This window comes from Taurulus bubalis, assembly GCF_910589615.1.
Source record: "Taurulus bubalis genome assembly, chromosome: 5".
NCBI lineage: Eukaryota > Metazoa > Chordata > Actinopteri > Perciformes > Cottidae > Taurulus > Taurulus bubalis.
Window position 1 is genome coordinate 711,699 of NC_136593.1, and position 23,827 is coordinate 735,525.

General features: G+C 41.9%; 2 protein-coding genes across 2 annotated transcripts; both read left to right on the forward strand.

Annotated features, from left to right (window-relative positions):
* Positions 1 to 10,521: 10,521 nt before the first annotated feature.
* LOC306736511 (odorant receptor 131-2-like) lies at positions 10,522 to 11,645 on the forward strand (the record flags this gene model as incomplete). Its single annotated transcript, XM_079218156.1, has 2 exons — positions 10,522 to 10,671; positions 10,875 to 11,645. 2 exons carry the CDS (start codon positions 10,522 to 10,524, stop codon positions 11,643 to 11,645), a joined length of 921 nt encoding a protein of 306 aa, XP_079074282.1.
* A 5,690-nt stretch (positions 11,646 to 17,335) lies between these two features.
* LOC306736512 (uncharacterized protein) lies at positions 17,336 to 23,029 on the forward strand (the record flags this gene model as incomplete). The annotated part of the gene is made up of 4 exons (XM_079218157.1): positions 17,336 to 17,485; positions 17,684 to 18,420; positions 21,644 to 21,824; positions 22,205 to 23,029. 4 exons carry the CDS (start codon positions 17,336 to 17,338, stop codon positions 23,027 to 23,029), a joined length of 1,893 nt encoding a protein of 630 aa, XP_079074283.1.
* Between the last annotated feature and the right edge of the window lie 798 nt (positions 23,030 to 23,827).

Here is a 23,827-nt window from a genome sequence, read left to right on the forward strand (position 1 = left end):
TAACAAAGTAGAAATATGTTGTTACTGTACTAAGTAGTTTTTGGGGATATCTGTACTCTACTATTTATATTTATGTTGACTTTTACTTTTACGTCACTACATTTTGCAAAGAAAACTGATACTTTTACTCTGAGGTTACCACAGACGGATGTATGCGGTCATTGACTTTTTAAATTTAATTTGAATTTTTCATTCATTCTTTCTGTGCAGCCCGGTACCAAGGGATCCACGGCCTAGTACCAAGGGATCCAAGGACTGGTACTAAGGGTTCCACAGCCCGGTACTAAGAGATCCACGGCCCGGTACTAAGGGATCCACGGCCCGGTACTAAAGGATCCACGGACCGGTACCAAGGGATCCACAGCCCGGTACCAAGGGATCCACGGACCAGTACCAAGAGAAATCACTTATTCTTTCCAGTTACGAGTCAACAAGAAGCAATGAAGACGTTCATATTTCTGAGAAGCGTTTATTAAGGATCCTTTAATACTCCCCTTACCAGACAATGCCCTTTGATTTAACCTCCTGCTCTCCTTGAGTCAGTGATGTGCTCTTGGACTTCCTTAATTAAGGGTTCAGTGTTTGTGACCTTCACAGCATGAAGGAACACCGCATGGAGAACAACCTGCTGGGTAAAGTTCAAACATGTGAGGTCCATGTCCGTTCTGGGTGCCTTTGAGGTTCCATCATCAGAGGCAGGCAGGTGGAGATGGTTCCTGATTAGATTCTGACAGAACTCATGGACCCCTGAGGCGGAGCAGACTTTCAATAAGCCGACGATGTCCAGACCTCAAAGTCGCCTCAGATAATATCTTGTTATTCGGCAAAAGCAAACCATTTCAAACAACACCCAGAAATAGTTCAAACACACTTAAATAATACTTTCCGTTGACTTTGTTTCTTGTCCCTTTGGTAATTCTGTATGAATTGATTAAATTCATTTTTGATATTGCCTTTCATGAGTCAATCACAACTCCATGTGTGTAAAGTTCAACATGTCACAGCTGTGTTTGCATGAGGCCGAGGATTTAAGTTTACTTTTCCACATTTATGATGTGAACCTTTTTTTATGTGCTCACAAAAAGCAACAAGATTCATATAATAAGTATGTACGCACACAGACACACACACAATAAGTATGTACGCACACAGACACATGCACACACACACAATACAATAAGTCCGTACACACACAGACACACACACACACACAATACAATAAGTCTGTATGCACACAGACACACACACAACAATAAGTCCGTCCTGTAGCATCACGGGTTGTCCCTAGGGCCGGCTAGAGTGGGGCAGTGCAACAGAGAGTGGAAAACAGGCACAATCAGACGGTATAAATCAAATGTAAGGTTTATTTTCTCTCCCACCAGCAAGGTAATTTCCCAAAAATAAAATAAAAGTCCATTCACAAACATAAAGCGTCCCGTAGGAGAAAGGGGTTATTTAACCCAAAACAAAACTCAAGACTGAAAAGTCCAGGGTCCAAGGTCCTCCTCTTCATGGTCCTTTTCTCCTCTTCAGCCTCTTGCACCTTCTGCTTGTCCCGCTCTCCTCTCCATGTGCTCTCCGCTCTGCCCTTAATCCAGCTTCAATTAGGGGCCTTAAGCACCTGCAGCTGGGTGCGTGATGAGGCAGCCTGGGAGATGTAGTCTCCAGCCCGGCGGCCATTTTGTGGTGTGGGCACTGATCTTGAGTGGGGATGTAGCGTCCCTCCACCACCTGTCCCCTTGTGATGCCACATATCCCTCTCCCCGGGCCTGATGTCCTCGGCAGGATGAAGGAGGCCCAGAAGGCATCACGGCGGGACAGGGCATCAGTGTTCCCATGACGCCGCTCCGGCTTGTGAACGACAGACAAATTAAAAGGCTGGAGGCTGAAAAACCACTTAGTCACCCTGCTGTTGGTTTCTTTGTTTTTTGCCATCCATTGCAAAGGTGAATGATCTGTCACCAGAGTGAACCTCCTTCCCAGCAGGTCATATTTGAGGGTTTCCAGGGCCCATTTTAAGGCTAGGCACTCTTTCTCCACTGTGGCATAGTTCTTCTATCTCGGCAGCAACTTCCAACTCAAATACAGAACAGGGTGTTCCTCACCTTCCTTTATCTAAGCTAGGACACCGCCCAGACACACCTCAGAGGCATCCGCCTGGACGACAAACTCCTTGTTGAAGTCGGGGGCAGTAAGGACTGGTTTCGAACACAAGGCCTTCTTCAGGTCGCCAAATGCTTCTTCTGCCGCCAGGGACCAGGTCACCATACGGGATGTTTCTTGGTGGTCAGTCCTGTGAGACGGGCCGCTATCACAGAGAAGTCAGGGATGAAGCGTCTGTAATAATTGGCAAGGTCCAAAAATGATCTCACCTGCTTCTTTGTCAAGGGTTTTGGCCAGTCTTGGATGGCACAGAGTTTTGCCTCCTGGTGTTTGACAAGGCCCCACCCGATGGTATACCCCAAGTAGTTGGTCTCTCCGAAGGCTAGCTCACACTTTTTGGGGTTCGCGGTCAAGCCTGCCTGTCAGAGGGAGTCCAGGACCTTTTGCACACGCGTTAAGTGGCTTTCCCAGTTTGGGCTCTGAATCACCACATCGTCCAAATAGGCCGCTGCATACTCTCAATGGGGTTTCAGTACCTGATCCATCAGTAGCTGGAGCTCCAAACAGGCCAAAGGGCATCATCCGGTACTGCCAAAGACCTCCCGGTGTGGCAAAAGCAGTCTTCTCCTTTGATTCTGCAGACAAGGGAACCTGCCAATACCCTTTGGTGAGATCCAGGGTTGTTAGGAATTGGGCCTGGCCCAGGTTTTCAATCAGCTCATCGACACGAGGCATGGGGTATGCATCAAATTCAGACACTTCATTTACTTTTCTGAAATCATTACAAAAACGTATGGTTTTGTCCGGCTTGTCTACAAGGATGATAGGGCTTGACCAGGCACTCTTGGACTCCTCAATCACGTTCAATGCCAACATCTTCCTTACCTCCTCGTCAATCAGCTTCTTGCGCAGTTTTTCCTGGCTGGGTACGTACTTCATGTTCCACCAGGTGGGTGCAGCCTGGGAGGGATGAAAAGACATCCTGATTACCTTCCAAAAGATCCGTTGCCTGCTGCAGCTGGTGAGGGGAGAGGTCCGGGCCAAACTGCACTTCGTCCCGGGCGGGTTCTTTCAACTCTGGGGGAAAACAATTGAACAACGCCTCTCGATCATGCCATTTCTTTTGGAGGTTAATGTGGTAGATTTGCTCATTTTTCCTCTTCCCCGGTTGCCGTACTTTATAATTGACTTCCCCAACCTCCCGCTAGGCACCTCCGTGACACTTGGCACACATTAACATTACGCACGGATGGAAAAAGCGGCCCCGTTTCGGGGCTTCCTAACGGACGTGTAGGAACACTTTAAAAATAAGCGGGTTTCGCGGAGGGCCAGTTCGACACTTGGACTTCGGGACGGTCAAATGCCGGGCAAATCGGACCGCCGGAGAGCGCGTGGCGATTTTTCAAAGTGCGGTCGGAAAATTGCAATCTCGCTCCCCGCCACCAGTGGGCGAGGGCCAAAAGACAATTGGGAACAAAACTGACACTCGGGCAATGACAGTTGGGAATATTAATGACACTCGGGGTAGCCCGCCTCAATTGTCAGTTTTGTTCCCAATTGCCACGTGACAAATGGGAACAAAAATGACAAATGGGATTTGGCAATTGGGAACAAAACTGACATTCGGGGTCGCCTGCCCTCAATTGTCAGTTTTGTTCCCAATTGTCATGTGACAAATGGGAACAAAAATGACAAATGAGACTGACAAATGGGCACAAAATTGACAATCGATGGCAATGGCCGGCGGGTCGCGCGCAAACATTTTAAAGCGCCGGATCTCCTCCGCCGTTCCTCGTACAGCGTCGAGACGTAGATATCTCGGACCAGCGTTAAATTGTAAAAAATGGATAAAAAAAATGCAATAGACAATTAGAATAAAATTCGGCCCACATTAATTTAGTCTAAATGTCATTTTGTAAGGAATCGATGCTCCTTATAATTCAAAAAATGACAATTCGACTACATTAACATGGGCAAAATAGTTAGTCTAATTGTCACAGTCAGTGGCGACCATTTTGGACCCAATACCTCAGGAACCATCTAAAAAACATACACTTGGACTTCACGGAATCAATGATCCTGATGATTCAAAAAATGACAATTCGACTACATTAACATGGGCAAAATAGTTAGTCTAATTGTCAGTGGCCATTGACAATTAGACTAAGTATTCGGCCCATGTTAATGTTGTCGAATTGTCATTTTGTAAGGAGTCGATGATCCTTATAATTCAAAAAATGACAATTCGACTACATTAACATGGGCAAAATAGTTAGTCTAATTGTCAGTGGCCATTGACAATTAGACTAAGTATTCGGCTCATGTTAATGTAGTCGAATTGTCATTTTGTAAGGAATCAGTAATCTTCATAATTCGTAAAAAAGACAATTCAACAGTCTTTTAATTCAAATTAATTACTTTAAAACCACTTAGAGATGTGGATTCTTTTCCTAAATTAAGAGGGGCTTCTCAACATAGATAGCATCCAATCTGGGACCGATAGCTGTAGTTGACATCTGGAAAAGTTACACAATGAGACATAGATATCTCGAATCAGCGTTAAATGGCGACCATTTTGGACCCAATACCTCAGGAACCATCTAAAAAACATACACTTGGACTTTGCCACGTGTGGCCGAATTTTCACGGAATCAATGATCCTGATGATTCAAAAAATGACAATTCGACTACATTAACATGGGCAAAATAGTTAGTCTAATTGTCAGTGGCCATTGACAATTAGACTAAGTATTCGGCCCATGTTAATGTTGTCGAATTGTCATTTTGTAAGGAATCGATGATCCTTATAATTCAAAAAATGACAATTCGACTACATTAACATGGGCAAAATAGTTAGTCTAATTGTCAGTGGCCATTGACAATTAGACTAAGTATTTGGCCCATGTTAATGTTGTCGAATTGTCATTTTGTAAGGAATCGATGATCCTTATAATTCAAAAAATGACAATTCGACTACATTAACATGGGCAAAATAGTTAGTCTAATTGTCAGTGGCCATTGACAATTAGACTAAGTATTCGGCTCATGTTAATGTAGTCGAATTGTCATTTTGTAAGGAATCAGTAATCTTCATAATTCGTAAAAAAGACAATTCAACAGTCTTTTAATTCAAATTAATTACTTTAAAACCACTTAGAGATGTGGATTCTTTTCCTAAATTAAGAGGGGCTTCTCAACATACATTCCCTCAAATTTGGGGCCAAAAGCTGCAAGGCCTCCAAAACAGTCACAACGTGTGACCTTTGACCCCAATTCCTTCTGTTTTTTGACAAGTGTAAAAATTGCAATAATTTCCTAAATATTATTTTTTAAACTCCCATTTTTCTCACAGACACTCAGGACAGTGCCTACAATGAGGTCATTGGGTTTATATTGTTCAGATTGAAGGTCATTTTTTTCTACGCATGTCAGAGCTTAGCTTTCTTTTTGAAGGTGTGGCCACTATCAAATGGGTTCCAACCATGTACTTTATACCACTCTAGCCCTTAGCCACGCTGCGTGGGAGTGGTTTAAAAACCCAAAAAACACCCAAATTCACACTTTCAAAGGTTAAAAACTCCCTTAGAAAAAGGTCCAAACTGCTTGAAACTTGGTGGGAACATTGCTCTGGAAGCCTTAAATGACATACTAAAAGCACAAGTCTGCAGACCCTCTAGAAAGCTTACTTCCGGTAGCAGCATGCTAGCTAGCTAAAACCAGTAGAGCATGTGACAATTAGACTAACTATTTTTCCCATGTTAATGTCGTCGAATTGTCATTTTTGAATTATAAGGATACTTGAGTCCTTACTCAAATTTAGTCTAATTGTCAGTTGAGAAATCTTGAGACCAGTCTTTTAATTCAGAAAAATTACTTTACATGAACTTAGAGATGTGCATTCTTTTCCTAAATTAAAAGGGGCTTGTCAACATAAATCCCCTGAAATTTGGGGCGAAACGCTACAAGGCAAGACCCCCTAATACAGGCCCAAAGTGTGACATTTGACCCCAATTCCCTTACATTTTGTTAATGTAAAAATTGCAATAATTCCCTAAATATTAGTATTTAAACTCCCATTTTTCTCACAGACACTCAGGACAGTGCCTACAATGAGGCCATGAGGTGAAATCTCCTCTAAAACATTCACAAGAAGGAATTGGCCGGGTGCCAAGCTCCCAAATTTATGCCAATTGTCAGTGGCAAAATCTTGAAAAAGTCTTTTAATTCAAATTAATTACTTTAAAACCACTTAGAGATGTGCATTCTTTTCCTATTCAAAGAGGGGCTTCTCAACATACAGAATCTCAAATCTGGGGCCAAAAGCTGCAAGTAAAGGGCCCGAACCCGACCCTAACGACGTTGCCCTTTGATCTTTTTTGACAAGTGCAAAAATGGCCATAATCCACTAAATATTAATATCTAAGCTCCCATTTTTCTCACAGACACTCAGGAGAGGGCCTACAATGAGATCATGGGGTGAAATCCCCTTAAAAACAAGCAAAAGTCTTAATTGGCAGCATAAAATTCAGGATTTGGAGAGGGTCTTGGACTTAGCGAACCTGAGACCACCTGAAGAGTCTGGGCCGATCGGGGCTTTTTTTGTTCTGAACGTGCTAGAGCTTAGCTTTCTTTTTGAGGTTGTAGCCACTCCCAAATGGAGTCCAACCATGCCGGATGTGGCTCCGTAACCCTTAGCAACGCTGCGTGGGAGTGGCTTAAAGAACCCCGAAAAACACCAATTTCACTCTTTCAAAGGTTCATATCTCCTCAGGGAAAGATTGAAAGTGCTTGAAACTGGATGAGTCCATTGTCCTGGAAGCCCTGAATAGGATTCTAAAAGCACAAGTCTCTAGACCCTCTAGAAAGCTAACTTCCGGTAGCATTATGCTAGCTACTTGAAACCAACTGGCCCTAGTAGAGCGTCCTCTGTTGTCCACCGTACTCTACTTTTTTGCAAAAAAGTGATTTTTGTGACCCTCTAGAAAGCTAACTTCCGGTAGCAGCATGCTAGCTAGCTGAAACCATTAGCGCATGTGACAATTAGACTAACTATTTTGCCCATGTTAATGTAGTCGAATTGTCATTTTTGAATTACAAGGATTCTCGATTCCTTACTCAAAATGTGCTCAATCGTCAGAAATGCTCCCATCGGCAGTCAATTTTAAGAATGGTCATAATACATCACAGATTAGTTCTAAAGACTCCAGATTTTGCACAGACACTCTGCAAGGGGCCTACAATGAGGTCGTGGGGTTGATATTGCTCAGTTTGAAGGTCATTTTTTTCTAAACATGTCAGAGCTTAGCTTTCTTTTTCACGTTGTAGCCACTCCCAAATGGGGCCCAACCATGTCATTTATACCACGCTAGCCCTTAGCATCGCTGCGTAGGAGTGGTTTAAAAACCCCCAAAACGCCCAAATTCACACATTCAAAGGTCAAAAGCTCCCTTAGAAAAAGTTCCAAAGTGCTTGAAACTTGGTGGAACCATTGTCCTGGATGCCCTAAATGACATACTGAAAGCACAAGTCTGTAGACCCTCTAGAAAGCTAACTTCCGGTAGCAGCATGCTAGCTAGCTAAAACCAACAGATCCTTGAAGAGAGTCCTCTGTTGTCCACCGTAGCTGATTTAAAATATTAGTTTGGAATAATAGCAAATTTACAACCTTTTCAAGCTTTTCAAGGTCATTCAAGGTCATTCAAGGACTTTCAAGGACTTTCAGATGATTTGAGGAATCTTTGTTCCAATTGCCAAAAATGGCCCTAAACGTCACAATGCACTCCCACATTTGCATGAAACAAAAATAATTTAGTCACATTGTCAGTATCGTTCCTATCTGTCACAGAATCAATTATTTGTAAGTTGTCGCCCTCCGCAGGATTTTGTAGTTCAACACACCTTCACTCCCCAATTGTCATTTGTTTGCCCATCTGCCAGTTTTGTTCCCAATTGACGCCATGTTAATTTGTTCCATTTGTCACCGTGCCCCAATTGTCAAAAAACAAAGACACCGTGGAACATTTTTGACAATTAGAGCAAGGCCCAATGCAAAATGACTGACAATTAGCACACATTTTGGGCAGTTCCCTTACCTTTTCAATTACTTCGTTTTGGTCCCTGCCAAGTAGCCAAGAACTTATATTCCATTTTTTGTTGTTATTTTTGTTGTTATTTTTTGTTGTTATATTCCATATTTTGTTAAACCTCTCCACTAACCCATCTGTCTGGGGGCGGGTCCCCTGGTCGGTAAGAATCTCTTTTGGAATCCGGATAACGGGTGGCATAGTCTACTATGACCAAGATGTACTGGTGTCCCCAGGCACTCTTGGGCAGTTGGCCCACAATATCCTTGCCTACCCTTTCAAAGGGGGTTTCTATGATGGGCAAAGGGATAAGGGGGTTCCGGTAAGTGGGTTTTGGTGCGGTGATCTGGCAATCTGGGCAACTGCGGCAGTAGTTCTCTACTCCTTTGTGGATTCCTGTCCAAAAAAACCTCTGTAACACCCTCTTTACTTTTCTCTACCCCCAAGTCAGCTCCCAGCAAGTGTGTGTGGGCTAACTGCAGAACGGTGGGGCGCTGAGGTTGGGGTACAAGTAGTTGCTCAACAACTAGGTCTTTACTTCTTGTTACCTGATACAAGAGGCCATTTTTCACTGAAAAATTAGGGTAAGAAGGAGTCAACCCGGGCCCCTCCGCCACCTGTCCCCTTGTGATGCCACAGTACGCACATAGACACACACACAATACAATAAGTCTGTACGCACACAGACACAGGTGTGTTCAGGTGCATTCAGGGACATCCATATAAAGCGTGAGGTTTTCTGGAGCTTTAATGTCAGTGTCCTGATCTCCAGGCAGGAACTCAGGTAAGTTCCACTTCCTGTGGCGACATGACGCTTCAACCTTCGACTGTGTGATCACTGTGCTTTACAGAAGGAACGCATGTGGGCTGTCTGCTTGTGTTTTGAGCCTTTTCATGATTCTTCAATGTTCATCTTTTTCACCTGCTGTATTTTAGATATAACTCTTTAGCTAATCTTACAAACAATATCATAGATGACAAAAGAAGTTTTTCTGTAGAGAAGGCTTTTTATTAAAGAACTTCTTCATCTGGAATGTGTGCTCTGAGTTTGAAATGTATTCAGGCTGTGATATTGATATTATACTCTTTTTATTGTTCCACTTTAGATTTAAGATGTTAAATGCATTCAAATACAACAATGATATTTCTTTGTTTGGTAGTTGATGAAGTTAATGATTCATTGAGGTCTTCTCTCTTGTGTTGTCGTCAGTGAGTGGCTTTCTGCAGGTTGAACTGTTTATGAATGTTCAATAATCTCTAGATCCTTCAAAAACTATCTGAGAGGAATACGATCTAAAAACTGTCTGAGTATCTTTGGTTGGAATAAATAAAGCTGATCCTTTAGTGCTGACACCAGATGGAATTCTACTGTCTAAGCTTCTGATGCTAGATTATGAAGCACACATGAATAATGAGTAGAAAACCACGTTTATAGGGGATTTGTGAACTAAACATAAATGTCATTATGGATGTATGATCTTTCATTGCTGCAGATGAAAGCATCGTGATTCTTGATTGGAAGAAGTCAGGTGTTTAAAACAACATCAGTTAACGCTGATACTCTTTAAGATTGTTAAATTGAGAAATATGAGTGTACAGGTCATCATGTTCACTGTATGAGGCTTACATAAATGCATATTTAGTTATTAATCACATATCATCTGAATCTCTATTAAGTGTTCAAAGCTCTCTGTTTGTTTAAGTATCGCAAATATAATTATCAAACAATTATGTCTATGTTTGCAACTCTATATGAAGATTGATAATGATAAATAATTACAATGCATTTTGATTATTTCCTCTTAAGGAATCTTACACTTGAACAATTTGAACACTTTTGAACTTGGACACTTTAATCATTCACCTGGTGCAATATCCATCACGTGCAATACGTTTAAGTACTTTATATACTTTTTTATTCCGTCTGTATATTTAATATTCTTCTTTACTGTTTTTTAATTGTTTTCTATTACTGTTTATTCATATTATTTGATTTGTTTAATCTTTTATTCACTTGTGAGCAATGTTGCTGTAATCCTGTAATGTCCCCACTGTGGGACTAATAAAGGATTATCTTATTTTAAGTCACTACTTTAACTGAAAGTATCACATATTTGCTCTACTTTCATATTTGCTCTACTTTCAAAGCATCAAATGCATGCACGAAAGGAAAAGCAGAGTTTTAAAGTGTTTTTAATTAAAAAGCATTTAATTAAATATATGCTATGGGCATTTAAAGATATGTGTTGGAGTTTTAACATGTGTCGGTGTATCACGTATCCTTAAATATTTACTTGAAACTGAAACATTCTCCTGTGTTGTTCCGTCTCAAGAGATGAACGCGTCCTCTGCCAACGTGACGCTGGTTCTCCAGTATCGAGACTCCTTCTCTAAAGCCGTCACCAAGAATGTGATCGTCGTGGTTTTCGGGATCTCCATCAATTACATCAATGTCTGCCTCATTCACACCTTCTGCAAACACCAGGTCTGATGTTTCTTTGACAAATACGTGTTCACAAAGGGAATGAGTTCAAGGTGTTGAGCAGCTGGCTAAGTTAGATAGCTGTCAAATGTAAATGATGGACAACTAACAAATACTGTGTGGTTGGTTATTTACCTTTTGAGCATATGATGTTTCAAATCCAAACATTTCCTCCCTTCCTTTGTGCTTTTCTTCCTACCATCCAGATCTTCTACACGAATCCTCGCTACATCCTTTTTATTCACCTGGTGGTCAACGACATGATCCAATTGACGCTGACTGTCATCCTGTTTGTCATCAGCTACACCGTCTACAAAATCCATGTCTCCGTTTGTTGCATCTTCATCTTGCTTATTAGTATCACCACTGAAAACACCCCTCTGAACCTGGCCTGCATGGCGGTGGAGCGCTACATCGCCGTCTGCATCCCCCTTCGCCACGTGCAGATCTGTTCCGTCAGGAGAACGTTGATGCTGATTGGTTTAATCTGGAAAATAAGCATGTTGTCCGTTCTTCCCGATCTGTTCATCACTTTGGCCACAGAGCCGCTGGACTTCTTTCATTCCAGAGTCTTCTGCCTCAGAGAAAATGTCTTCCCAAATCCCCTTATCACCGAGAAGAGAGATATTACCTATATGATGTATCTGGTTATAGATTGCTGTGTCATCTTTTACACTTACTTCAACATCCTGTTCACTGCAAAAAAAGCTAGCGTAGATGCTAAAAAGGCCAGAAACACAATCCTCCTCCATGGGTTCCAGCTGCTGCTCTGTATGACATCATACGCAACACCCCAGTTAAAACAGCATCTGCTGCTCTGGTTCCCCAAGAACTATCCAGACTCCCTGTTCGCTTGTTACATTGTTGCCCAGGTTCTGCCACGGTCCATTAGTCCAATCATCTATGGCGTACGAGACAAGACCTTCAGGAAGTACTTGAAAAGACATCTATTGTGTAAAATGAGCAGTGGTGTATAGTAACAAAGTAGAAATATGTTGTTACTGTACTAAGTAGTTTTTGGGGATATCTGTACTCTACTATTTATATTTATGTTGACTTTTACTTTTACGTCACTACATTTTGCAAAGAAAACTGATACTTTTACTCTGAGGTTACCACAGACGGATGTATGCGGTCATTGACTTTTTAAATTTAATTTGAATTTTTCATTCATTCTTTCTGTGCAGCCCGGTACCAAGGGATCCACGGCCTAGTACCAAGGGATCCAAGGACTGGTACTAAGGGTTCCACAGCCCGGTACTAAGAGATCCACGGCCCGGTACTAAGGGATCCACGGCCCGGTACTAAAGGATCCACGGACCGGTACCAAGGGATCCACAGCCCGGTACTAAGGGATCCACGGCCCGGTACCAAGGGATCCACGGACCAGTACCAAGAGAAATCACTTATTCTTTCCAGTCACGAGTCAACAAGAAGCAATGAAGACGTTCATATTTCTGAGAAGCGTTTATTAAGGATCCTTTAATACTCCCCTTACCAGACAATGCCCTTTGATTTAACCTCCTGCTCTCCTTGAGTCAGTGATGTGCTCTTGGACTTCCTTAATTAAGGGTTCAGTGTTTGTGACCTTCACAGCATGAAGGAACACCGCATGGAGAACAACCTGCTGGGTAAAGTTCAAACATGTGAGGTCCATGTCCGTTCTGGGTGCCTTTGAGGTTCCATCATCAGAGGCAGGCAGGTGGAGATGGTTCCTGATTAGATTCTGACAGAACTCATGGACCCCTGAGGCGGAGCAGACTTTCAATAAGCCGACGATGTCCAGACCTCAAAGTCGCCTCAGATAATATCTTGTTATTCGGCAAAAGCAAACCATTTCAAACAACACCCAGAAATAGTTCAAACACACTTAAATAATACTTTCCGTTGACTTTGTTTCTTGTCCCTTTGGTAATTCTGTATGAATTGATTAAATTCATTTTTGATATTGCCTTTCATGAGTCAATCACAACTCCATGTGTGTAAAGTTCAACATGTCACAGCTGTGTTTGCATGAGGCCGAGGATTTAAGTTTACTTTTCCACATTTATGATGTGAACCTTTTTTTATGTGCTCACAAAAAGCAACAAGATTCATATAATAAGTATGTACGCACACACACAATAAGTATGTACGCACACAGACACATGCACACACACACAATACAATAAGTCCGTACACACACAGACACACACACAATACAATAAGTCTGTACGCACACAGACACACACACAACAATAAGTCTGTCCTGTAGCATCACGGGTTGTCCTTAGGGCCGGCTAGAGTGGGGCAGTGCAACAGAGAGTGGAAAACAGGCACAATCAGACGGTATAAATCAAATGTAAGGTTTATTTTCTCTCCCACCAGCAAGGTAATTTCCCAAAAATAAAATAAAAGTCCATTCACAAACATAAAGCGTCCCGTAGGAGAAAGGGGTTATTTAACCCAAAACAAAACTCAAGACTGAAAAGTCCAGGGTCCAAGGTCCTCCTCTTCATGGTCCTTTTCTCCTCTTCAGCCTCTTGCACCTTCTGCTTGTCCCGCTCTCCTCTCCATGTGCTCTCCGCTCTGCCCTTAATCCAGCTTCAATTAGGGGCCTTAAGCACCTGCAGCTGGGTGCGTGATGAGGCAGCCTGGGAGATGTAGTCTCCAGCCCGGCGGCCATTTTGTGGTGTGGGCACTGATCTTGAGTGGGGATGTAGCGTCCCTCCACCACCTGTCCCCTTGTGATGCCACATATCCCTCTCCCCGGGCCTGATGTCCTCGGCAGGATGAAGGAGGCCCAGAAGGCATCACGGCGGGACAGGGCATCAGTGTTCCCATGACGCCGCTCCGGCTTGTGAACGACAGAGAAATTAAAAGGCTGGAGGCTGAAAAACCACTTAGTCACCCTGCTGTTGGTTTCTTTGTTTTTTGCCATCCATTGCAAAGGTGAATGATCTGTCACCAGAGTGAACCTCCTTCCCAGCAGGTCATATTTGAGGGTTTCCAGGGCCCATTTTAAGGCTAGGCACTCTTTCTCCACTGTGGCATAGTTCTTCTATCTCGGCAGCAACTTCCGACTCAAATACAGAACAGGGTGTTCCTCACCTTCCTTTATCTGGGCTAGGACACCGCCCAGACACACCTCAGAGGTATCCGCCTGGACGACAAACTCCTTGTTGAAGTCGGGGGCAGTAAGGACTGGTTTCGAACAAAAGGCCTTCTTCAGGTCGCCAAATGCTTCTTCTGCCGCCAGGGACCAGGTCACCATACGGGATGTTTCTTGGTGGTCAGTCCTGTGAGACGGGCCGCTATCACAGAGAAGTCAGGGATGAAGCGTCTGTAATAATTGGCAAGGCCCAAAAATGATCTCACCTGCTTCTTTGTCAAGAGTTTTGGCCAGTCTTGGATGGCACAGAGTTTTGCCTCCTGGTGTTTGACAAGGCCCCACCCGATGGTATACCCCAAGTAGTTGGTCTCTCCGAAGGCTAGCTTACACTTTTTGGGGTTCGCGGTCAAGCCTGCCTGTCAGAGGGAGTCCAGGACCTTTTGCACACACGTTAAGTGGCTTTCCCAGTTTGGGCTCTGAATCACCACATCGTCCAAATAGGCCGCTGCATACTCTCAATGGGGTTTCAGTACCTGATCCATCAGTAGCTGGAGCTCCAAACAGGCCAAAGGGCATCATCCGGTACTGCCAAAGACCTCCCGGTGTGGCAAAAGCAGTCTTCTCCTTTGATTCTGCAGACAAGGGAACCTGCCAATACCCTTTGGTGAGATCCAGGGTTGTTAGGAATCGGGCCTGGCCCAGGTTTTCAATCAGCTCATCGACACGAGGCATGGGGTATGCATCAAATTCAGACACTTCATTTACTTTTCTGAAATCATTACAAAAACGTATGGTTTTGTCCGGCTTGTCTACAAGGATGATAGGGCTTGACCAGGCACTCTTGGACTCCTCAATCACGTTCAATGCCAACATCTTCCTTACCTCCTCGTCAATCAGCTTCTTGCGCAGTTTTTCCTGGCTGGGTACGTACTTCATGTTCCACCAGGTGGGTGCAGCCTGGGAGGGATGAAAAGACATCCTGAATACCTTCCAAAAGATCCGTTGCCTGCTGCAGCTGGTGAGGGGAGAGGTCCGGGCCAAACTGCACTTCGTCCCGGGCGGGTTCTTTCAACTCTGGGGGAAAACAATTGAACAACGCCTCTCGATCATGCCATTTCTTTTGGAGGTTAATGTGTTAGATTTGCTCATTTTTCCTCTTCCCCGGTTGCCGTACTTTATAATTGACTTCCCCAACCTTTTCAATTACTTCGTTTTGGTCCCTGCCAAGTAGCCAAGAACTTATATTCCATTTTTTGTTGTTATTTTTGTTGTTTTTTGTTGTTGTTATATTCCATATTTTGTTAAACCTCTCCACTAACCCATCTGTCTGGGGGCGGGTCCCCTGGTCGGTAAGAATCTCTTTTGGAATCCGGATAACGGGTGGCATAGTCTACTATGACCATGTACTGGTGTCCCCAGGCACTCTTGGGCAGTTGGCCCACAATATCCTTGCCTACCCTTTCAAAGGGGGTTTCTATGATGGGCAAAGGGATAAGGGGGTTCCGGTAAGTGGGTTTTGGTGCGGTGATCTGGCAATCTGGGCAACTGCGGCAGTAGTTCTCTACTCCTTTGTGGATTCCTGTCCAAAAAAACCTCTGTAACACCCTCTTTACTTTTCTCTACCCCCAAGTCAGCTCCCAGCAAGTGTGTGTGGGCTAACTGCAGAACGGTGGGGCGCTGAGGTTGGGGTACAAGTAGTTTCTCAACAACTAGGTCTTTACTTCTTGTTACCTGATACAAGAGGCCATTTTTCACTGAAAAATTAGGGTAAGAAGGAGTCAACCCGGGCCCCTCCGCCACCTGTCCCCTTGTGATGCCACAGTACGCACATAGACACACACACACAATACAATAAGTCTGTACGCACACAGACACAGGTGTGTTCAGGTGCATTCAGGGACATCCATATAAAGCGTGAGGTTTTCTGGAGCTTTAATGTCGGTGTCCTGATCTCCAGGCAGGAACTCAGGTAAGTTCCACTTCCTGTGGCGACATGACGCTTCAACCTTCGACTGTGTGATCACTGTGCTTTACAGAAGGAACGCATGTGGGCTGTCTGCTTGTGTTTTGAGCCTTTTCATGATTCTTCAATGTTCATCTTTTTCACCTGCTGTATTTTAGATCTTTAGCTAATAAAGCTAACTCTTTAGCTAATCTTACAAACAATATCATAGATGACAAAAGAAGTTTTTCTGTAGAGAAGGCTTTTTATTAAAGAACTTCTTCATCTGGAATGTGTGCTCTGAGTTTGAAATGTATTCAGGCTGTGATATTGATATTATACTCTTTTTATTGTTCCACTTTAGATTTAAGATGTTAAATGCATTCAAATACAACAATGATATTTCTTTGTTTGGTAGTTGATGAAGTTAATGATTCATTGAGGTCTTCTCTCTTGTGTTGTCGTCAGTGAGTGGCTTTCTGCAGGTTGAACTGTTTATGAATGTTCAATAATCTCTAGATCCTTCAAAAACTATCTGAGAGGAATACGATCTAAAAACTGTCTGAGTATCTTTGGTTGGAATAAATAAAGCTGATCCTTTAGTGCTGACACCAGATGGAATTCTACTGTCTAAGCTTCTGATGCTAGATTATGAAGCACACATGAATAATGAGTAGAAAACCACGTTTATAGGGGATTTGTGAACTAAACATAAATGTCATTATGGATGTATGATCTTTCATTGCTGCAGATGAAAGCATCGTGATTCTTGATTGGAAGAAGTCAGGTGTTTAAAACAACATCACTTAACGCTGATACTCTTTAAGATTGTTAAATTGAGAAATATGAGTGTACAGGTCATCATGTTCACTGTATGAGGCTTACATAAATGCATATTTAGTTATTAATCACAATATATCCCCGCAAATATAATGTATATATATATATATATATATATATATATATATATATATATATATATATATATATGTATATGCATATATAATGTATCGCAAATATAATTATCAAACAATTATGTCTATGTTTGCAACTCTATATGAAGATTGATAATGATAAATAATTACAATGCATTTTGATTATTTCCTCTTAAGGAATCTTACACTTGAAGACTTTGAACACTTTTGAACTTGGACACTTTAATCATTCACCTGGTGCAATATCCATCACGTGCAATACGTTTAAGTACTTTATATACTTTTTTATTCATTATTAATATTCTTCTTTACTGTTTTTTGTATTGTTTTCTATTACTGTTTATTTCTATTACTTGATTTTTGTAATCTTTTATTCACTTGTGAGCAATGCTGCTGTAATCCTGTAATGTCCCCACTGTGGGACTAATAAAGGATTATCTTATTTTAAGTCACTACTTTAACTGAAAGTATCACATATTTGCTCTACTTTCATATTTGCTCTACTTTCAAAGCATCAAATGCATGCACGAAAGGAAAAGCAGAGTTTTAAAGTGTTTTTAATTAAAAAGCATTTAATTAAATATATGCTATGGGCATTTAAAGATATGTGTTGGAGTTTTAACATGTGTTGGTGTATCACGTATCCTTAAATATTTACTTGAAACTGAAACATTCTCCTGTGTTGTTCCGTCTCAAGAGATGAACGCGTCCTCTGCCAACGTGACGCTGGTTCTCCAGTATCGAGACTCCTTCTCTAAAGCCGTCACCAAGAATGTGATCGTCGTGGTTTTCGGGATCGCCATCGATTACATCAATGTCTGCCTCATTCACACCTTCTGCAAACACCAGGTCTGATGTTTCTTTGACAAATACGTGTTCACAAAGGGAATGAGTTCAAGGTGTTGAGCAGCTGGCTAAGTTAGATAGCTGTCAAATGTAAATGATGGACAACTAACAAATACTGTGTGGTTGGTTATTTACCTTTTGAGCATATGATGTTTCAAATCCAAACATTTCCTCCCTTGTGCTTATCTTCCTACCATCCAGATCTTCTACACGAATCCTCGCTACATCCTTTTTATTCACCTGGTGGTCAACGACATGATCCAATTGACGCTGACTGTCATCCTGTTTGTCGTCAGCTACACCGTCTACAAAATCCATGTCTCCGTTTGTTGCATCTTCATGCTGCTTGCTCTTGTCACCACTGAAAACACCCCTCTGAACCTGGCCTGCATGGCGGTGGAGCGCTACATCGCCGTCTGCATCCCCCTTCGCCACGTGCAGATCTGTTCCGTCAGGAGAACGTTGATGCTGATTGGTTTAATCTGGAAAATAAGCATGTTGTCCGTTCTTCCCGATCTGTTCATCACTTTGGCCACAGAGCCGCTGGACTTCTTTCATTCCAGAGTCTTCTGCCTCAGAGAAAATGTCTTCCCAAATCCCCTCATCACCGAGAAGAGAGATATCATAAACACAGTGTTTCTAGTTATAGTTTGGATCATCATATGTCACACTTACTTCAGAATTCTGTTAGCTGCACAAACAGCCAGCAAAGATGCTAAAAAAGCCAGAAACACAATCCTCCTCCATGGGTTCCAGCTGCTGCTTTGTATGACAACATACGCAGGGCCGCCGGTATTAAAGGTCCTGAAGACATGGTTCCCTAAGAATTATGTAGACCATCTCTTTGCTTTCTATATTATTGTACAGGTTCTGCCACGGTCCATTAGTCCAATCCTCTATGGCGTCAGAGACAAGACTTTCAGGAAGTACTTGAAAAGGCATTTGTGGTGTTGAGTCAGCATACTGTTAAACTTTCCTGAGATGGATATTCCAATAAAAGAAAAAGGAAAGTTTTTCTTGAAGTATTGAAGCCATTTTCCAGATTTTCTCCATGTGATTCATACTTATGATACGTCATACTTTTTCTGTTTTCATGTGTTGTCCTGCGTTGAGTGTATGTTGTTTTGTTCATTGTGGTTATTATTGTGATAATTATGATGATCTGATGTTATATAAGTGACGTCATCTGTTGGCCCGTTGATTTATCCCAGGTGAACAGACTTTCACGGGGGTGGAAGGGCAATATAGTTTCAACCACACATCAGCAAATCCACTGATATACAAACATGAATTATTTGTTTAATGCGTTTTTTGGAATATACACCGCTGTAAGAAAGGCCGATGCACGTGGCATCGGGTCATAAGGTGCTCAATGTTAGAACAGTTCGAAGAAATTATCTCCACCTCTGAGCACCATCGGTTGTTAATGAGGGATGGGTTTAAAAGACAGATTTTCTGAATCAAATCAATCTTCATTTGATTTATCCAATATCAATTAATAAAATCCAGAGAACAATATTTTGATATCAGCAATGTCCAGTGGACGTGTGGAGCTTTTACCTGTTTAGTTTAACATGGCCAGCCTTTAGTTCTTCACACCTCGAGCTCTTACCACGTCAGGTGGGTCCAAACATAAAAGGCGAGGAAAGGACACAGGGAAAGATTTGTTGTTTTTCATATGCTGTGTGGGCAAATGTGTGGGAGGGTGTTGTAGATTCTTGGTGTTTTTAACGAGACCTGAAATCCGGGTGCATCGGGAAACTGAGAATTCCTCGGATAGAGGTGTTCGACCAGACTACATATCTGTGGGGCATTGAAGGGGAATAAAAGGGGAAATCATAGTCTAGGGTACTACGGAGCAAGGAAAAATAAAACAATATTGGTGAGATACACGTTCGAGCCAGTGGTCGAGCGTGTATCTCTCTGATACAGTAGAAGCTTCTTGATCGGGTTCACAATATTGGGTAATGCATCCCTTTCCCCTGGCTTCGAAGGATACGTGTAAATAAATCAAATAAACTTTGTGGAAAGTGACCGTTGTGGACGGTCTCACAGAGTCCGGCTGGTGACGCGGAGGCGTGTCCTGTTGAAATAACTAACGTAGAGGGTCTAACGTACAGAGAGCACGACCGGGGAGTCGCTGTGCGTGCTGAAAGGGAGAGAAAAGAGTTTTTCTGGTGCTGTGGGAGTTGGCGGTCTGAGTTGTGTCCTCTGGAGGGGCCGGTTGGACGAGCTCAGGATTAATAAGATAGGGAGGACAGAGCTGAGCGTAACGCGGTTTTTGCAAAAACGCTTCCAGAAACTGCAGAGTGGAAACTTGGGAGAGATACAGGGAAAAAGATAGCAGTAAGCCACAAGGATTAGCATATCAGCTAACCCTCCTAGCATAACAAGAAAAGCGAGACCGGAAATATAATTTAAAAAAAGAGAGGGAATATAAATAGAAGGGAGACATTAGTGGTCGCAGGGGTACTGCACCCAAAATAAGAAACAGAAATAAGATTATATATAAATCTTGAGCTGAGGAGGTTGGAAAAAAAAGAGAATAAGAGTTCTACTGGAAACTTGTTAAATAGCACTAAATATAGATATGTAAATATATATCAACAAGTATTTTGTGAATCATTTGGCTGAGAAGCACTGGTGTGTGCGTTATCTAATACATATAATAAATAGTAAATAGTTTTAAAATAATGAACGGAAGGAAGAAGTGATTACATTAAAAGCTGAGCGAAACTCATCTTGTGATTGTTGACAGGGTGAATTTGTGTGTGAATCTGACCAGAGGTCAAGCGGGGCTGTATTGTGGGGAAATGTTTACGGTTGCATGCATGCACGCTTTTTGCCTGATAAAAAATTAAATATGGAGAGCGAGGACGAGGAAAGCTTAGTTTGAGATTAATCACGTCGGGGTCACCATTGAAAGCGTGTACTAATTATTGGATGCCTGGTGTAGCGTCTGGAAGAACTTAGTCAAACAACTTCTCTCGTTCTCGGAATTTATTTTCCTTGATCACAAGTGAAGTAACAAGTGCTGCAATCTTGATAGCAGGGAGTCAACACAGGTTGACCGTCCAAAACACCTCGAACAGCCGGAAGTTCGGCTCTTTAATACACGGTTTTCTGTCATGAACATCTAACATTTCTATTGGCTCTAACTTGGCGAAGAGGAGGAGAATCGTGTCCCCCATCTTTTCTCACAAGGCTGGAATGCAACGACCAGTCTGCTTCCCTAATGTCAATATACTGATAAACAGGTGTGAGTGTTGTGGTGCAGAGCGTGGAACCTTGAGGAACCTTGAGGAACGTTTCTCACAGAAACTTCTCCTAGACAGTATCTGTTAAACTGACCTTGCCCAACCTGAACTCTAATAGACATAAGAATAGTGAAATGAAGAATACCTACAGAATATAACGATTTATATTGTCAACTGGCAGCGGCACAGAGGCAGAAGCCGGGACTGGGGTCTGCCGGGGGTGTTAACGGCCAAATGGCTGAGCCGACCGGACGGCCGACAAGACACGTGGACCCGGGATCGGCTGGACCGCCGACTGGAGTCGAACAACCGGGATCGGATGAACCGCCGATTGTAGCTGGATGAAGTCGTTCAGGTTACAGCAGCCACGTCACTGATGCTGCTTCATAAAAAGAGGTGAAGCCTATGCACACTCATTTCATAAGTGGTGAAGGTGGAAACCGGAGCACACTATCTGAGGTAGGACTGTCTTTGATGCTCATACTGTGTTAGTGCAGTATTTTATCACGGTGTTGATCATAATATTTCATTCCTTTTTAACTATATGGAAGCATTAAGCTCAACTTCAACTTTTCTATATACAATTTAACAACAAGATGGTGAAATATGTTTTGAGAAAAAATTTTTTAATGATCATTATTATACCTATATTTAATATGTGACTCCTGGTGTTAATGTAAAGTATGCTGCTGAGGTGGTGAAACATTAAGGCCCATTCAAGTATGACAGTGATGTTTTGGAATAGATACATTTTAAAATGAATAATTTTCGATTAACGATGAGTGAACTGCTTGAAGATAACCAAGGTATTCCTGCTATGGTGGGAAATGTGTTTTATAAGATGAACATATCAACAGTTAACATTTGAAGTAACTAACACTTAAGTGTTTGAAATGTTCATCAGAGGCTTGCAGGATCCTCAGATCAGCTCGATGAATTCATCGTCTTCTGGCTACAACGTCTCGACTCCGAGGTATCGAGACTCCTACAGCACAGTCGTGGCCAAAAATGTGATCGTTCTGGCTCTTGGTCTCATCATCAACTATATCAACGGTTCTTTGATTCACACCTTCAGAAAACACCAGGTCAGAATCCTTTAGCCCTGATTAATACGTTAATATGTTCAACTGTGTTATTACCTCATGTACTATTTCTGTATACATCTGTATACTTATACAGACACATGGTGAGTATCATTACTGTACAATATAATGTATACATCTGGTGTATGGAGTATTATAACACGTAACACCAATGTCATTCATTTTGTAAGGCCCTTTGTTAATATATTAATGTTAAATTACACTATATCATATTTCTAGTACACAGTTAGACAGGTATCATTACTTCATCGTATACATTAATCTGGTGAAAGCAACATTATACCACACAATAATGTTTTGCCTTGAAATATCAAATATTGAGTTGTTTAAACTGATTCTTTCTTTTTCTCTCTCTGGTTCAGATATTTTATGTGAATCCGCGTTACATCCTCTTCATCCACCTGGTGGTGAACGACATGATCCAGCTGACGACAACAATCAGCCTGTTTGTCTTAAGTTACATCTTCTACACAATTAATGTTTCCTTGTGTTGCGTCTTTATTACCCTTACTGTCTTCACCAACCTCAACACTCCATTAAATTTAGCTTTCATGGCCGTAGAGTGTTACATTGCTATTTGTCTCCCACTGCGACACGCTGAGCTCTGTACCATCAAGAGAACATACGTTCTGATTGCTTTGATTTGGGCCATGAGTGCAGTTTCAATACTGCCAGATGTTTTTATTCTTCTGGCTACAGAGCCTGTAGAGTTATTTTATTCCACCATTTTTTGTTCAAAGGATAAACTGTTCCGTCACCCTATCCACTTGAAAAAGAGGGACGTTTCCTACATGGTTTACCTGATTGGTGTTTGGCTCACGCTCCTCTTTACTTACATCAAGATCTTCTTAGCTGCTAAATCAGCTAAAGCGTCTAAATCAGGTGATGGAGACGCAAAGAAGGCCAGGAACACCATCCTGCTGCATGGTTTTCAGCTCATGCTGTGTATGCTCACCTATGTCGCCTTTCTGATTAGAAATGCTCTGGTCTATCGCTTCCCTGAACATTATATAAATATAATCTTTGCCTCGTATATCATCGTCCAGGTCCTCCCCAGGTTGCTCAGTCCTATTGTGTACGGGCTGCGAGACAATATATTTAGACAGCATCTGAAAAAGTACCTGCTGTGCACACTGAGATCAAGCATGAAACCAAGGACTGCACCGACATCCATGTTGCTGTATTAGACCATGTATATGTGTGTGTGTGCGCGTACACATACATACACACACACACACACACTGGAACTGGGACCCCTAGGTCTAGGCTTTAGGCTATTGTAATGTTTAACATTAGCAGGCTTGTTTTTGTAAAATAGTTAGTAACTGTGAATACATATTTTGCAGAATAATTTAATGTTCAGACGAAGGCTAAGGTATATGTAAATAATAAAATAACTATTTCAGAGGTTTTGTTTTTCAACTTTTTTTCAGTGATCTATAGAAAATAATGACTAAATGACATGACGTTTTAAGAATCAAACCCTTCAAATGTCCTTGAAACATAGTTGAAGGATAATAAAAATGCATTCATGTTATTTTAAGCATTGTGAGATAAACCTGCTGCTATTATCATTTTTATATTGTTCTTCATTTGTTTGTCTGTGCCGACTTATTGAAATAATTGTGGTTGTATTGTTGACAAAGGACCGTTGTAAATCTATGGTTATTTTTAAAATCTTACAGTCAGTCACTTTGTATAGAATTCCATACATTTTCAGTAATGTCGGCTGATTGTATTTTTACGTAAAATATACAAAAGGAAATAAATTGTATAAAGCCGACCTGTGTCCATTCTGACCGAAGAGTACAACAGGTCTCTAAACCAACTGTATGGTGTTGAGTTGTTTTTTCTACAAACCTAACGTTGCATAACAGTAGACCCACTTTAAGCCATCAAAACAAATTAAAACGGTGAAATATTAATTGTGCTATAAATGTCATCTGGCACTGAAGAACTCAGGTGTCAAAATATGATGAAAGTCC